Here is a 17,283-nt window from a genome sequence, read left to right as displayed (position 1 = left end):
AAGTATGGTGAGAGGATACAACCCTGATGCACACCTTTATTGAGTGTAAACCATGCAGCGTTCGTTTGTCCTGTTTACATAACAGCATTTTGATCTATGTAGAAGTTCTGCATGGGCTCCATGAAGTGTTTAGAATTTCCATTCTTCTAAAGACTCTCCATAGATCGTTATGGTCCGCAAATTCCCTTGCAGAGCCAAGAAAACACAAGTTATCATCCTTCTGGTATTTTCTGTTTCCAGTCAAGATCCATTTGACATCAGCATGAAAAGGGCATGTGAAGGGAAACTTCTGATTCTTAGGAGCTATCGTTGATTATTCCGACCTGCCATGGAGCAAATGAATGGTAATTTGCAACTCAGGGGGCAAAATGCCTCTTGGATACTTTTTGAGACCAAAGTCAGGAGGCCTTGTTAAAATACCAGCTTACCTAGGTTTGATCCTCCCAGGGGCCTATGGCCACATTGCATATGAAGGGCATAATTCAGATAAAGATTTAATTGGATGTTTAAGAATTGTGTTTAAGCTCTGGATGTAACAGATTTTATTGGTTTCTCTTACCTACTGTTATTGATATGATATGTGATATAAATGAATATCGAAGATTAATGATTAGAGACTTATGAACTAGTATCAGACTGATGGACTTGAGTTGGACTGGGCTAGGATACCTTCTTGATATATAATTAATTACTTCTTCATAAAGCTTTTTCTTATACATAGAGAAGTGTCACTGGATTTGTTTTTCTAGACAACCCACCCTAACACAGCAGAATCATTCAATATTTAAAACTGATGCATTTTTTTTCTTTAACTCTTTCAGTTTAAGATATTCCTGGTGTGTTGTATGTTTTTGGTTTTCTAACTCTAGTTCTTTGCACATTTCGTTATAATTTATTACTCCATCTTCTCATGCTGCCTTGTAAAAGTTCTGTTCAGCTCGTCTACTTCATCATTTTTCCATTTTCCATAGTTACTCTAAGATTAAGAGCAAGTTTTAGAGTCTCTTCTGACATCCACTTGAATCTTCTCTTTCATTCCTGTTTTTTTAAATGGCCTTTGCTTTCTTCAAGTATGTTGTTCTTGATGTCAACCTAAAATGATCAGTTCTTCTGTTATTAGTGTTCAATGCATCAAATCTATTTTGTGGAGGTTTTCAAAATTCAGGTGGGATCTGCTCAAGGTCATATTTTGGTTCTTTCATACTTGTTTAAAATGTTTTCCTCTTCAGCCTTAACTTATATATGAGCAATTGATAGTCTGATCCACAGTCACTGCTTGGACTGATTTAGTTGCTAATAATGCGCTTCTTCATCTTCTCTTGCCGCAGATGTAGTCAGTTTGATATCTAAGTATTCTATCTTTAGAAATCCATATGTATGTTGAATAAATGTAAATTGTACTTAATAAGTGAAAGGCCAATTGGAAAACAAGTGGCCTACGTTATACTTTCAAAAGAAGAATATTTAATATTATTTGAGTGTAAACATCTCTTCATGGATAAGCAAGGAATAACTGTAATGAAAAAGGTAATGTATCTTGCCTCAGAGGAGGAAGTCATTCCAATAGCTGAATGCTGATGCTCTTTTAAAGAAACAGGTTTTAAAAATCACTTTATCACTGTAAAAAAGCTTTCCAACCAAGTTTGGGACAATCACTTAGAGTTCAGAGATACTAATATTGTAATATTTTCTTTTATAGTGACCAATTTAATCTTTGTGATAAATACATTATTGTTATTAAAAATCACATACATTCTTTGCCTAGCATAGCTACCATGTAAAACTCTTGGTTTGACTTCAAAAACCACTCGCTGTTTGAAACCTTTGATTTCTTGTTCTGCCATTGTCAATTTTAATTTCTGTAATGCATTTCCTTTACTTTGAAATTAAAATATCCAAAATGAGAAAAGTCTTTTCGAAATGTTATTGATATGAAAACATCTTTTATATATTTTTTTTACCGAAAGTGACTTGCAAAACTTTAGTTTTGTTTTGAGGGATAAAGTAATTTGGACTTCATGAACTATAACAGTGAAAATCCATGGTTAAACATTTAGAAATGCATTATACATTGTTGCCTCATTGGCAGTGTTCAGCACATGCATTCAATGGGTAGTGTCTCTGAAGTCCTCTAATGAGGAACTCAAAACCTGTTAGATCCAGGATTTCCTTCTTTTTTTCATAATAGTCTGTGGGAAACCCTGGGACACCTGCTGGTCATGGAGCATGGCCAACCCAATGGCAAGAGGGATCAAACTGCTGTCTCAATTTGATACTTACTACAATGCTTGTTTCACTGTTTTCTAATAATGCTATTTAAGCACATTGGTCACAAAAATCTAAAATGTTGGTTGGACAAGCAACATTCATGAAGTAATTAGTCATAAACATAAGAGAAGACGGGACATTGTGATTACACAAATTCAAAAATTAACAAATGAAAGTTTAGCCCTATAACGCCTGAACTTTTAATTTCAGGGAAAAAAATTGTTTTTATCCTTTACTTTCATAGTTATCAATATATATTAATATATATATTTAATTAAATGTTACAAAAACGTCACACTTGGCATTATAGGGTTAAAGCATGATATTAAAATAGTAAAGTTATAATAATTTCCTTTCATACTATTGGGCTTTTAGAATTAGCATGTCATTTGAGAAATTCCATCAGCTTGTAATTTAAATGAACAACATTAGCCAAATAAAGCCCAACAGTGGCCACCTGACTCAAGATGGATGAACTTTATGTTGTGGAGTTGACTCTAATTGATAGCAACCTGAAATCTGTAATCTTCCACTGACTGACCCACCAGTCACAGATTCTGTTGTCTCATGCATCATGTATGTACGTAAACTAATGATGAAACCTATCAATCAAATTCTTAAAAGAATACATGCATATATATCCTTTTTATATTCTATTAGCTAAGTTCTTGGCACAGAGTCTCATCTTTCTCCCGCGGAGTGACTGGTGAGTTTGAACTGCCAATGTTGTGGTTAGCAGCCCAGTGCTTATTTCACAATGACACTAAGCCTTCTTTGGCTACCTGATAAGACTGTCCAGATGAGAGCAAGTAGCAATTTTCCTTTGTAAATAGTCAGCTCCTATAATTAAATGAAGAACCAGCTCTGTGGAATTCAGTGCAAACATGATCATATTCAAACTTGCCTTTTGTTTTGTGAACCTCGGGTGTTTGGTATTTAGGGATAACTATCTTAAATTTTGTGGGTTTTCTTTTTTTTTTAATGTATTAAAGTAGAATATGAACATGAGTGATCTGTAACACCAAAGTAGTTTCTTTTGTTGGCTATTTAGATTAAAGGACTAAATCACAAAGAAATCTAATTTTCTTAAGAGTAGTATGAGCAAAATATCCAGAACAATAGATTCAAATCCTGACATTTCTAAGAAATAGAGGATACTCCTTTTTTTATAACTATTTTGCTTGAATCTACAATCAGCAGTCAAGGAAGCAGTAGTCAAATGGTCAAATAGTGTATTGCATTGGTCAGATCTCAAAAGACTTGTTAATAAATCATTAAGGAGCAAAGATGTCACTTTGATAACTGATACTCTTTATGCAAGGCATGGTATTTTTAATATATTATATGTATATATTAGCACGTGAATTATGGTGTTGGCAACGATAATGAATGAATCATAGACTACCAGAAAAACAAAAACTCCCATCTGGAAAGAAGCACGGCTCTTTAGAAGCAAGGATGTCAAGACTCCATCTCCAGTGCCGTGGATGTGTTACCAGGAGAGAACAGTCCCTGGCAAAGAGGGCATGGTTGGCAAAGTAGAAGGTCCATGTAAAAGACCTTCCATGAGATGGGTTGGCACCATGGCAGCAACAATAGCCTCAAACATAACCGTTTTGAGACTGGCACAGAATCTGGGGGGAGAAATATTTCATTCTGTTGCACATGGGATCGCAATGAATTGGAGTCAATTGACAGCACTTAAATGTTGCGGTGCTAACCTCAAGATCAGCAGTTCCAGATCCTTGGCTGCTTCAAGGGAGAACTAGGTGACTTTCCACTCCCTTAAAGAGTTATTGTCTTGGAAATTCCCGGGGCCAGTGGTTCTGGAGGGTCACTATGTGTTGGAATTGGTGCTCCGTGACAGTGAGTTTTGAGTGAGAACTACAAAATAGCAAGCTATACTTTATCAATAGTTCCTCAGATAATTCTTATGCACACTAGCCTTTGATTAAAAATCTCCTCTTGTTCAAAAAGATGTAAATTATTATGATATGAAATACATGAAAAGAAACGATAAGATGAGAGTAAGTGTACAGATTGGACAGCCATATTAGGATACTGTGTCTCTGGAGTGTGGCAACTGTTTATATTCGACCTGGAGGTTGGTGATTCAAAGCCATCTAGTGGTACTGCAGAAGAGAGGCCTGACAATCTACTCCCATTAAGACTACAGTCAAGACATTTCTATGGTGCCGCTCTGTAATGCATGGGATTGCCAGGAGTCAAAATTGACTTGACAGGAAAGGGTCTGATGTTTTTGTTATTAGTGCACTGCGTTCTAAGATTATACTCTGTTTTTCTAGGTTTATCATAAGACATATTATGAAGTAGCTACTCAATAAAATATCCTAGAAGAATAAATGAATGAATTGATTATTGGGCAGTTGACTGCAATCAGTGTTTCTCTACCCCCTTTAGGCAGAAATTATAGGTCATGATAAATTACCCACCATTAATCACTTCATTTCTAATTGGTTCGTGATTATTCTAACTGGGAATCCTGAACTGATAATAATCAACTGTAATAGTGTACTAGCTCATATTGGTTGATGATTTATTTTATACAATGGTATTTTTGCATTTTATTAATATTTGTATATATTAAGCTTTCTTTATTCATACAGGTCCCATTTAAATCAATGGCAATATGTCATGTATAGCCAAGCTATACAGTGTTTCTCCAAAGTCAAATTGTGGCATGATTTATTATCTGCACTGGTTTTACATAATTCTTTCTATCTTACTATTCCTTGCAGCCAGCTGTGGCAAATAATGATATCATGTTTATTAAAATTCACATTCCATGGGACACACTGTGCAAATATGCTGAGAAGCTGAATATAAGGATGCCCTTCAGGTACTTTCAAATTTTCTATCTTAATATATATTAACTGATTCTATCTTTTCCAAATCTGTGGGAGTCCTGGTAGTTTAGTGGTTATAAGTCAGGCTACAGTCTGCAAGGTCAGCAGTTTGAAACCACTAGCTGCTCCACTCAAGAAAAACAGGGCTTTTTACTCCCATAACTTGATACGGTCTTGGAAATTCATGAGGCAGTTCTACCTTGCCCTATCGAGTCACTGAGCCACCATTGACTGGATGGTAGTGTGTTGTGTTGTAGAACAATATGGGTGGACAGACCTCTTGTTATTTGTGTGTGAAATGTGGGCAGTGGAAGTATGTATCTCCCGTAAATATACAAATGTACATTACTTCTCTGTATACAGGTTAGCAGGAATACCCTTTCAGGTATAATCCAATTCTTAGTTGTGTCTTCAGTACCAAGGGAAACAGGACAAATAAGACCACTGCTGAATTGAAAGATTTTGAGTCTTTTCTCTCAACCAACGAAACCCAGTCTTGCTCATAGTGGCCTACAGGGCAGAGAAGAATGGTTTCATGGGAAATTGGAAACTTCATGGAAGCAGACTGCACATGGTTTTCCTGCAGTGTGGCTAGTGGATGTGAAGTAATGTCATTTATCAACAGCACAGTGGTTAACCACTGTGCTACCAGGGCTCATCCTTCTAGAAAAGCACACGGAGAGTAAACATTAATTTCCTTCCATTGACTATTGCTTTATGTGTGGGACATATTGTTCTCCATGAGTTCCCTGAGTAAATTTACACACCCAGCCCCTGCTGTGTGCAAAGGGATGACTCAAGTCATAGAGAGAAGCATTTTTCTGATTGTAGCGCAACATGCTTTATCGGATGCTTAAGAAGGATTAAAGAGAGTCCGAGTACAGAGCTCTAGGTAATGAATCTAAGAATGTTTGGAGTACAATGTGCATAGATAGTTCTCAGACTCAGAAGCATGGCCAATTCTTTGAGGAGTGCCGCATCGTCAATTCTAACAACATGCCTGAAAAGAATTTAAGCTGAAGTATGAGATATTGGTCCCTGTCTTCTTAGTCATTTGAAACACGTCAGGCTTTAAAAGAGGCAACCTCAGTCATCAACCAAGCAGAAATTGATCACATTTTGGCAACTATGAAGGAATCTTACTGGTAATATTCGAATTAGAAACATAAATGGACTCATATTCATGCTTAGCTAAGAGCTTAAAATTCTCTGCAGAGACAGCATATAAAACATCACTAAATAATACCGTAAGGATGAAATATCACCTGTGAAGTACTCAGATAAAAACCAAAAATCAAAACATAAAAATAATAAACTGAAAAGCAAAACAGATAATGGAAAATACTGCCAATTTTTCAGAATTTTAAATAAATGATCTAAATGATAAATGATATCACTAAGAGAACCTGAGTTTTATATATTTTTATGAAATTTGTTTCCTAAAATAAGCAAATAAGGAACTGTGAAATATTATGTATTTTACAATGAGAAATGAGGTCATTTTACTAAACCAATCTGGACAGTATAATTAAGTATGTTTAAATTTGCAGTAAAATGAATTTCCTCACTTCTGAGTTCAGAAGTCTTATTTTAGCCTGTTAATGGGACAATACTTTCCATTCTTCCTATCTGACATGGTGTTTTGTCTGTATTCTTTATTCATACACATTATCATTCAACAAATAATGTAGGAATGTAGGAATAAAATAGCAATATATTTTAACCAATAAAATCACTGTTGAACTTTATAAATAGTAATTATCAAATGGAGGATCACCTACCCCCACCCACTTACCTAAAAGTGATTCTGACTCATAGTGCCTCTGGGAATTTGTAAGGTTTCTAAGACTATAATCAAGGATTGCAGCCTTCAGTATGGATTTCACTCAATGTAAAGAAAACAAAAATCCTCCCAACTTGACAAATAAATCACATCATAATAAATGAAGAAACGATTGAAGTTTTCAAGGATTTTATCCTGCATAGATCCACAATTAAGGCTATTGGAAGCAACATTCAAGAGATCAAATGATGCATTGCATTTTGTAAATCTGATGCACAGGACCCCTTAAAATGTTGCTATGCAGTGATCTGACTCTGAGGACAAAGGTGCTCCTGACCCAAGTCCTGTTCGTTTCAATCCTATGCATCTGAAAGTTGGCCATTGGATAAGGAAGACCAAAGAAGAATCAATAGCTTCGAATTAGGGTGCTGGGTTAGAATATTGTAAGTATTGAAAGATGCAAAAAGAACAAATCAATTTGTCCAGGAAGACCAATGCAGTCACAGAGTACTATTATCACATTTAAACATACATATTTAATTAAAATGTCAATGATTTTTAAAATTTCAATTCAAAACCCATAGAATAAGGTCTAAGAACCTTCATCATTTGTGATTTATCATCTCTGCTTCTTTTCTCACATTCTTAATGTTCAAAATATACCTCAGTTATCAACAAATCATTGGCAGTTTCCTGAACTGTGTAAACTATATATATGCATTTGAACTGTGGTGTTGGCAAAGAATATTGAAGTCCCCATGGATGGTTAAATGAAGAAACAAATCTGTCTTGGAAGAAGTTCAGCCGGAATGCTCCTTAAAGACAAGGATGGCAAGACTTTGGACATGTCTCACATACTTTGGCCGTGTTGTCAGGAGAGATCAGTATCTGGTGAAGGACGTTGTACTTGGTCAAGTGGAAGGGCAGTGAAAAGAAGACCGTCAATGAGACAGATTGATACAACAATGGGCTCAGATACCAGAACCATTGCGAGGATGGCATGGGACCAGGCTGTGTTTTGTTATGTGGTACACAAATTGGCTATGACTCAGAAGCACCTTACAACAACAACACATCTTTGTAGTTTCCTGTTGATGTACCACAGACACCACGGTTGAATTAGCTTCAGTAAATTTTATTTGTGTATGATATTGAATATATTGGTAAGTAATTTCTGCATTCTTATGGATACTATTTCACTGGAATGGACACAAATAAGGATTTTTTCCAGTAGATTAGACAGGAAAAGGGATACTATTACTGATGTCAGAGAGTTGTGTTTGAAAGCAGAGAATACGACGTTTGCCTGAGTTTTATAGTCATAAGCATAGACATTCAATTGTGTGAATTAAACAATTTATGGATAACATTGTGAAAAATGGGAATTCAAGAACACTTAATTGTTTTATTTCTATAAGATGAACAGAACATGGGGATAACCAGATGACTGAAACTGCAATAAGCATATTTTGTGGTTATGTGTTTTACCATACGTATTAAATCTGTATGCTGAGTGAAAAACCCAAGAAGCTGGATATGAAGAAGAAAGAATCCTCACATCCGTGATCTTTAGATGACACAATCCTGTTAGTGGAAAACAAAGTGGGCCTGTAGCACTTAGTGATGAAGACAAACATTAGAGCCTTCAGTGTAGATGATACCTCAACATGAAGGGAAAAAAATCATGAAAACTGGATCAATAAAAAATATCATGAGAAAAAAATTAATGTTATCAAATATTTCGTTTTACTTGGATCCATAATCAAAGCCATACAGGTAGTTAAGAAGTCCAATGATATATGTGGCAAATCTTCTCCAAAAGACCTCGTTCATGTGTTCAAATTCAAAACAAAGTTTTCGGGACTGTTGCACCTGACCTGAGCCTTAATATTTGCAGTCATCTTATATGCATCAGTCGTCTTTTATGCATGTGGAAGCTAGACAGTAAATAATGAAGACTGTAAAAGAATCAATGTCTCTGGATTGCTGTATTGGAAAAAATATTGAATATAACATGGACTGCCAGAAAATGAATACATACATTTTGGGGGTGATAAACCCAGAATTCTCCTTAGAAGTGAGGTGGCAGGATTTAATTCACAAATTAAGGGGTACCACCCAAAACACAGAAAAAACCTCCGCTGTGTGGAGCTTTTGGAATATGCACTTTTCCCACGAGCCAAGCATCCAGCAACCCTTCTGAGTTAGTGCATCCAGTGGTGTCACCTGGGAAGGTTCTCTCTGGTCACAGTGAATTTTTTTCATAAAAGCAGTTTCACTCGAACATCATTTTTGTGGCGGCCAATTTCAGAGAACAGCTTGTGGCTGTGAAATTTTGTTTGCTTCTCAGGAAAAATGCAGAAAATCTTGTGATATTAAACACTGCTTACAAGGACAGAACTATGTGAAAAACTCAAGTGTATGAATGGTTTTCTACTTTCCAAAAGGGTGAAATATTGATTGATAACAAACCTCATTCTGGACATCCATCAACTTCCCAAACAGACACAAATGTCGACTGACAGTGCATTTGGAGTTCGTTCCACCTGGTCAGACTATTAATCCAGCTTTCTATTTAGAGGTTCTGAAAAGATTGTGCATCAGAGTGAAACAAAAAAAGCCTTGATGTGTGGAAGACAGGGGACTGCTTTTGCCACCATGACAATGCATCCATCTCAGTGCACCAGTTTTGGACAAAAAAAAAACAGCATGCCTCTCTTGCTCCATGTATCGTATTCCCCTGATCTCACTCCATGCGATTTCTTTTCATTTCCATGAATGAAGAGGGACATGAAATGACAGTGATTTGATGATATAGAAGAGGTGAAGAAAAAAACGAGGGAGGTGCTGTCAGCCATTCAAATAGATGAGTTAGAAAAATGTTTCCAAAAATGCAATTGCAGATCTGACAAACATAATAAGTGTAATGGAGAGGATATGTTTGAAGGTGATATGTTTGTTTTGTAAGAAAAACTTAACTACATAGCTTTGTGGGGGGGATTTAGTTTTTTTGGGTTACCCCATATATGTTGGATAAAAAGGTCCAGCCCCGAAGATGCTTGCTTAAGCAGAGGGTGAATGAAAGAGAGAAAGTTCATCAATTGTATAGATTGATACTTAGGTGCAACAATAGGCTTAACCATAGTAATGTTTATGGGGATGCTGAAGGAGCAGGCAGTGTTTTCTTTTGTAATGCCTCGCGTCTCTACAAGTCAGAACTGTTTAGGCAGTACCTCAAAACAGCTTCTATAGAATTTCGTGTTTTAAGTGCATTTTCCAGAGACCTACTCCCATGGATTCTTCAACATACAGCACCGCTAACAAATCTGCTAGGAAGGTGTCATTGCTACCTTCTCCACCCACAACAGCTAAGTGAAATGTCCTTTTTAGATAATTTCACAGCACACTCTACCTTTCTACATCATCTAAATTTATTATAACTGTTTGATTAATCATCCCTTTAACTGTAAAGGAAGCACCTTGGGAGCAGAAACTTTTTTTCCTTCTAAAATTCACAGTGGTTATACCTAAAACAGTCCTTGACAAATCAGGAAGTTTCATTGCATAGATGAATAGATGAGAGATGGATAGATTGATAGATGATTTCATATTACATGTAAGCAAATGACTTGATTAATCTACATTGTGTGTCAAATACAGACTTCCTAAAATAGAGTTAAAATTATATATTCAAAAGAAGTGTATTGACTTATTATAATACATTTCTTAGTAATACCTTAAATTCTAAAAATGGTGTTTGATATTTTCATGTGATACTGGTTTATTTCAAATCCTTATCTTAAGGTTATGACACATTATTGAGGATTTAAATGATCAATATGCTAGAGCTGGTTCTCACTAGTTTTATTTTACCCTCAGATAGCCTTACTCAGTTTATTTATTTTCAGGAAAAAATTCTATTACACTGAGAAGAGGAGCGAGTCCATGGGCAGGTTGGTGGGTGATGCACACTTTCATTATGAACCATTTTTAATTTCAAAATAATTTAAATATACATATTGAGCAGCTGTAAATTTTAGGAAAAATCTCTATTGATTTTTTAAAAGTGACTTCCAAAATGACTTCTGCCAAATTGAGCAATATTTAAAATCAGATCATTTATTTGTGACACTTTACCAATGTCATTTTTGAAATCTTTTCATGATCTACTGCTGTGGAAGCAGGATTTTTATTGCACGCAGCATCTGATGAGATATCTGTTTTTACACTAACTATTAAACCAGGATCAATGTGCTAATGATAGCACAATCGAATGACAGCCTAGCAGAGCACTGTGGATCATTTAATTGAATTGTTTCATCTGGTAGAACGGGTGAGAGGGACTCCCATCCCGACATGAAGTGGCCCTCTAAGTCCACAAGACATCATTTGGGTCACAGACTTATCCACAATGTGAAGCTGCCTCTCTTATGCTAGCGCTGAAAGCAACCTTCAAGAGTATCATTGCTAAACAATATCCCTTTACCCTGTGGTAACTGTAGCTACAACAAAGGATGCAGTCCAGCTCAAACAGAAGTGCTCTCTCACCTGAATCCCCTGGGCACTGTTTTCTAGAAAAAAAGAGATTTGATTTAATGAAGGCTCAAGCAAAACGCTTCTTACGTTTCGTTATTTTCCTTCTCTCGTCAATGTATGTAACAAAACAACAAAAATCGTGAAAGGGATAGGCTGGGTTACGTTGAATAATGCTGCCAGGTATTACAAGGCAGAAGCACACAAAAGCTGGAATAAACAACCTGACATGACTAACAGGACACTCCAGGAAAGTGTGCAATACGTCTGGGTGCTTTAGCAAAGAGAGGGAACCGTATCAGATAGTATAATATTGCCCTCTTTGAACATTAAATTGAGATGGCAAATGTGAATTATGGTCAAAAAGAAAACGAAGGTAAAGTGCACAATAAAAGAATTAGTACTAAAATGGAACTTAGAAAAAAGATTAACGAGTGCTTTCTATTCACTCAAAATGCCCTGCTGCTAGGTTACCATGCCCTCTGTTATCCTGAGTTCTCGTTATTTTCCATGGGAGTATTTGGTCCTGCTTAGTTATTTCCTTGGAAAAAGTTTCTTGACAGAGACATGTTGCTCATTTAAAGAAGTCACACTTATGTAATTCTTATAATAAATACATAAATTTACAGCTGCAGCTTTTTCTTGTTCTCTGCATGTGCCTGCTTACTAGTAGGCATGTTGAAATCTGTGGTTTTGCCTCAATGTACTGTGATAGAATTCGTGAGACTTTACTCAACTACAGTTTTCTATCAAACAAGAATTCAAATAAGATTTTTTCTGTCAGAAATGTGGGGAAGGATTAAATCCTGAATGATAAAATCACTTGAAATGTGTGGATATGCAATACTAGAATAGTCTTGGGTAAACTTGTGCTTTAAAAAGTATGTGCATGCTAAATCCCAAACAATGTTTTTATAGTTAAAAATGCTCTGTTTCTGTCAAAGATAAAAGTAAACTTAAAAAAAAAAGAACACTACCTTATAAGTGGCAACATCTTCCATATTATATATCCTAGTTATTAAAAATAGTCAAATATTGTCTCAAATCATGCCGTAGTTCATACTACTGCCTGACCATTTTACTTGTGACAGATGTCCTTAATCCTTGACTCTGTCATATGGGGATGGGCCAGAAATACATAAGAAAGGAATGTATAAAATTATACAAGATTTATTAAGCTGAAATATATAATTAGATTATTTGCATTTTAAATGGAAAATTAAGATTAAAACTAAAGAAATGATTGGTTGCTTTAACTTTCACTTTGGATAAGAAAACTTAAATATGTAATGTAAATGAGGGTAAGTCAAAAAGTATTACTACTAGAAGTTCTAGTTCATACATGCATGGGTTTATTCCAAAAGGACACTCATTTTTCAAAGTGTATATAATGATTGATATTTATAAGGGAGCCAAAGATTTTAAGATAAAATTATTTTTAAAAACTTTATTGACTTATAATCCACATACCATAAATCCAGGGGTTTAAATATATTAAAGCGTTGTGAATCATCACCACAATCAATTTTAGAATAGTTTCTTCATTCTTGTACCATTTAGTAGTGTCCCATTACTTCCCAGACTTCCCTGCCACAGTCCCTATTAAGTATTAAACTAGTTACTGTAGTTATAAATGTACTTATCCTGAATTTCATATAAAGAACAGCATACCAAAAACACCCCCCACCACCATCAACAAAATAAACCACAGAAAAGCTTCAAGAGAAAGCAGAAGAAACTAGAACAAAGTAAACATCAGCCAAAATGGAAACTAAATGGTGACATTTTAAATTTTAACCTATGTTTGTAGGAATTCCGTTTCCAATGCACTTTGTCTGAGGGAAACACCATTCCCATCCCTGGTTCTGATGCTTAGGGATAATGTCAACTAAGCACTCCTAACTAAGGGTAGGGACTATGTCCGACTTAGCCATGGGTCTCAGCCTGATGACAGCTCCTTGGAGTTGTGACCTTTTGTATAAGGGAAAGAGAACGGCCGAGGTGAGTCACTTTCTCTCTGGTCCTTCGCCTTGTGCTGGAGCTGGATCTTGTGTCTGGTTTCTCCATCTGCTGCCCATCTCAGTAGCTGTCAGCAGACAACTGACAGTGAATTAATTCAGCCAACTTCAGATTCACTTCTCTGCAGCCACCACCCTGTGTTTCCCACCACCTCTGCTTTGTCCTCCTGCTTTCTGCTCATCAGTTTCCATGAGCCGGAAGGTGCTTGACTTGAACCAGACTGGACTTACCTACTTCCACAACGGTGTAAGCTATTCTTGACATAAATTTACTTATATAGCCAAACAGATACAAGTATCATTGATCTTGCTTCTCTAGAGAACCCAGTCTAACGCATTTGTTCTATAGAAACAACATTGTAAAGAAGAATTTTTGAAGTCAGTTGTCAGGTCTAATTAGGCCCAAAGGAACTGTGTCTCTATAACTTTGATTAGTCTGTCACTATTCGTAAAGAGGGTCCTGTTCATCCATGGCATGATGGGATGGATTGTTAAAGACACAATGACAGTGCCAGCTTGGTGGCAACACCTTACAAGGCTTGGGCAATATTCTCCAAGAGGATGTATATATTCTAAACCAGCTTCTAGTGTATGACAGGTCCAGGAACCAGAGGCTGAAAATGGAATTAGTGCACTCATCATTATTCTCAATGACCCACATTTTTGTGTCCTGTCTGCTCTTCTGGTCTGGAGGGGTTAGTTCCAAAGTAGGGAATACTCCCTGGAGACACAGCACTGATTCCGTTTAATAGAACATTAAGAATGCCTCCTGGCCATTTGGGGCTGCTCTTACCTCAGGATCAATAGGCGAATCGGGGTACTGTTGTACTGATTTGTGTGATTGACCCTGATTACTAAAGCACAATGCATTCGTACTGCATAGTGATGGTAAAGAATACTCTATGGAACTCAAGAGATCCCCTAAGGTTGTTGATTAGTACTACCATGTTCTGAGATTCAGTCATGCTTCTTAGAATGCCAGACCTGGTGGATTCGTTCCCAAAGCCATAAGGTCATATGATATTAATGGGATAGTGTAGGTAAGAAATGGCTGAATTTGAGTGTTTAAAAAACTAGTATGTATGAGATCTGGTTGTATTAGGATTATATTGATTTATCCCCCCTACTTCCATAATATGTGATACAAATGAATATTGGAAATTATGATTAAAGATTGCTTGTAAGCTAGACCACCTTCAGCCTTTACAATTAGATTTACTAAAAACTGGCATTAGGAATTGCCTTGAGGAAATAACTTTCCATATGAAAACAGAATAAAGGGTTAGTTAAGGTTGACCCCACCCAGTGCTCCAATGCCAGGACATTGGTATTTGAAAAGTTATTTGACAAAAACTGTTGGGAGAATGAAAAAAAAGTAGTTGAAAAAAAGCACTTTGAATTTCCAGAAAGTGGTTTGCAAAGGAACCCAGGCTGGAAAAGTTTGTTCTAATCAGTACCCTCCTCTAGTACTGAAAGCTAAAAGGAGCTCTTGAGCATCCGGAAATGCTCCCTCGGTGCAAACGTGCATCTATTTGTTGAGTGAAAGTGAGGGAAACGCAGCAAGAGAGATACTGGTTGATGGGGCCACTGATACCTGTGGACCTGGTTCACAGGAACTAGAGGAGAGGTAAGTACAAGCTGACTGGTCTGAATATAGGGTTGCGCAGAACTTGAACTTATGGGATGAACCTACCGGGAACAGGATAGAGTTGCTGTAAATACATGAAAGGGGTAGTGGTCTGAAGTGGGAAGTCACGTGAGAGAATTCCAAACCCTAGTTTGCTTGGAATAGTTAGGACTGGGTTGAACATAATCAAAGCGGATTAAAGAGGAAGATGTTTGACGCTATGTGTTGGTGCACATGCTTTCTGACTTAATGGGTGGCCTGCCTATTCTAGATTTGACTTTGTTTACATTTGCCAACTCTCAAGGTTCCAACTGGAATGAAGATCCTTCACATCAAAGAACATTCTTGTCTCCTCAGAGCACTGGGTTGAGATATATAGGAAGTTTAGTGATGATTTACAATCTTTCATGTATGGGAGAAGATGTTAATAGGATTAGAGGGTTAAGGTGTAAGTGTTCACAAAACTGTAATGGTTAGGCAAAGAATATTTTTGTTTTGTTCACTTACGGATCCCTGGTGATATCATGGTTAAATGTTAGGCTGCTAACCCAAGGTCAGCAGTTCAAAGCCACCAGCTAGCTCCATGCGAGAAAGACACTGTACTCCTGTAAAGAATTACAGTCTCAGAATTGATCCAATGGCAGTGAATTTTCTCTTGTGGAATGTAAGATTAAATGAGGCTGGTGCATTTTCAGTTGTACACATTTTAGTTGTATCCTATTTGGTGCAAATATGATTTTATTAATGTCGCTATTTGGCTTTATGGTTAAAGAGTTGTGTACAGGTGTCTAGTTGTCAAGGGATGGTGTGTGATAGTTCAGAATTATATCAACTGGACACTCCTAGGTAAGGCTAGGGGTAAACCCAACCTCTCAATCAGGTTGCAGCCTGATGTCATCTCCGTGGGGGTATTGCCTTTGTATAAGAGAGAGAGAACAGAGTCGATTTATTTCTAGCCCTTCACCTTCCTCCTTACTGAGAGACTCTGTCTCCTCCAGGGGTGGCCCCATGCGTGCTGCCCAACCCTGGGAAGTATTGCTCTGCTGTCTTTGCATTCACCTTGAATTTAAATGCCTCTATACCTACCAACCTATGATCTCTCAGCATCCACTTCATCTTTCTGCATCATCAGCCTGTAACTATGTGAGCCTGTAACTATGAGGGCTCCAGTTAGCACCAGGGCCATAGACTTTAGATGAACTGGGTTGGGAGACTTTCTTGATATAAAATTACTCCTTCATATAAATTTATTTCATATGCAAATGTTAATGTCACTGATTTTGTTTCTCTAGACAAGCCAGCCTAACACATGGGTCAATTGCCCAAGGGAATTCAATGGAAGCCTAATCCAAGTGGGGTCTCTGCAAATGGATTTTGGGCTTTTTTGGTCATCTATAGCTTTCTGCAAACTGGATGCTCAGAACCATTCCCTCCTCTGAAGTCTGGGAAGCTCACAAGAACGGTTCTATCCTGTCCCATGGGGTCACACTCTATGGCAATGAGTATTATTTTTTTATTTTGGATCACATTGGAATGTGTGCTCTTATGTGTAGGTTATCTGACACTTTGCTTAGAGGGCTACTCTTTTTTAAGACAAGCTTTTAAGACTCAAAATGCTATTCTTTCTGCTAACCAGGCATCATCTGATTTCTTCATCATACTTTGCTATTGCACCTATATCTTCAGTGATCACTTCATGAGGGCAAGTATTGAGCAATTGGCCGCATTCTAAGGGCCAATCGTTCTTAGTTTGATGCTTGCTATTAAATGAGAGTACAAAATGTATTGCCATACCTAAAGTTTAATATATATGCAGTCCACTTTAGTGGCAGCATTATTAGCTTTATTTTTTTTAATTGGGAGTTAATCCATATATCATTCTACAGTTCATACACATCAAGCAGTATTGTACAATTGCTACCACAATCAATTTTCAAAAGCTTCTTGAGAAATAATTTAATGGACTTTCATGAGTCTTTGATAATTTTAATAATAGCCTTTATAATATAGCCAATGCAGAGTTTATAAACTCTGAGAAATTGAAAGTATAAATATATAAGAAAGTTTTGTAGACTAAAATACATGGGAAATACATGTTAACTTTTACAGGTAAAGACTTTAGCTGAACGCTGTTTAAGAAAGCAGTGATTTAGACACAAAGCAGTTTCAGTAATGCTTATTTACTAA

At 36.7% G+C, this 17,283-nt stretch overlaps 1 protein-coding gene across 1 annotated transcript in view; it reads left to right on the top strand.

Annotated features, from left to right (window-relative positions):
• ANO3 (anoctamin 3) overlaps window positions 1-17,283 on the top strand; it is a 225,775-nt gene that overhangs the window by 72,858 nt on the left and 135,634 nt on the right. The window contains exons 5-6 of the mRNA XM_004708249.2: window positions 5,028-5,128; window positions 10,827-10,871. Of these exons, the coding sequence (XP_004708306.1) occupies window positions 5,028-5,128; window positions 10,827-10,871 (146 nt within the window). The remainder of the gene's footprint in view (window positions 1-5,027; window positions 5,129-10,826; window positions 10,872-17,283) is intronic.

Source organism: Echinops telfairi, unplaced genomic scaffold (genome assembly GCF_000313985.2).
Source record: "Echinops telfairi isolate 266 unplaced genomic scaffold, ASM31398v2 ScPeMD7_60;HRSCAF=208, whole genome shotgun sequence".
Taxonomy (NCBI): domain Eukaryota; kingdom Metazoa; phylum Chordata; class Mammalia; order Afrosoricida; family Tenrecidae; genus Echinops; species Echinops telfairi.
This window is presented reverse-complemented; position numbering and strand designations above follow the sequence as displayed.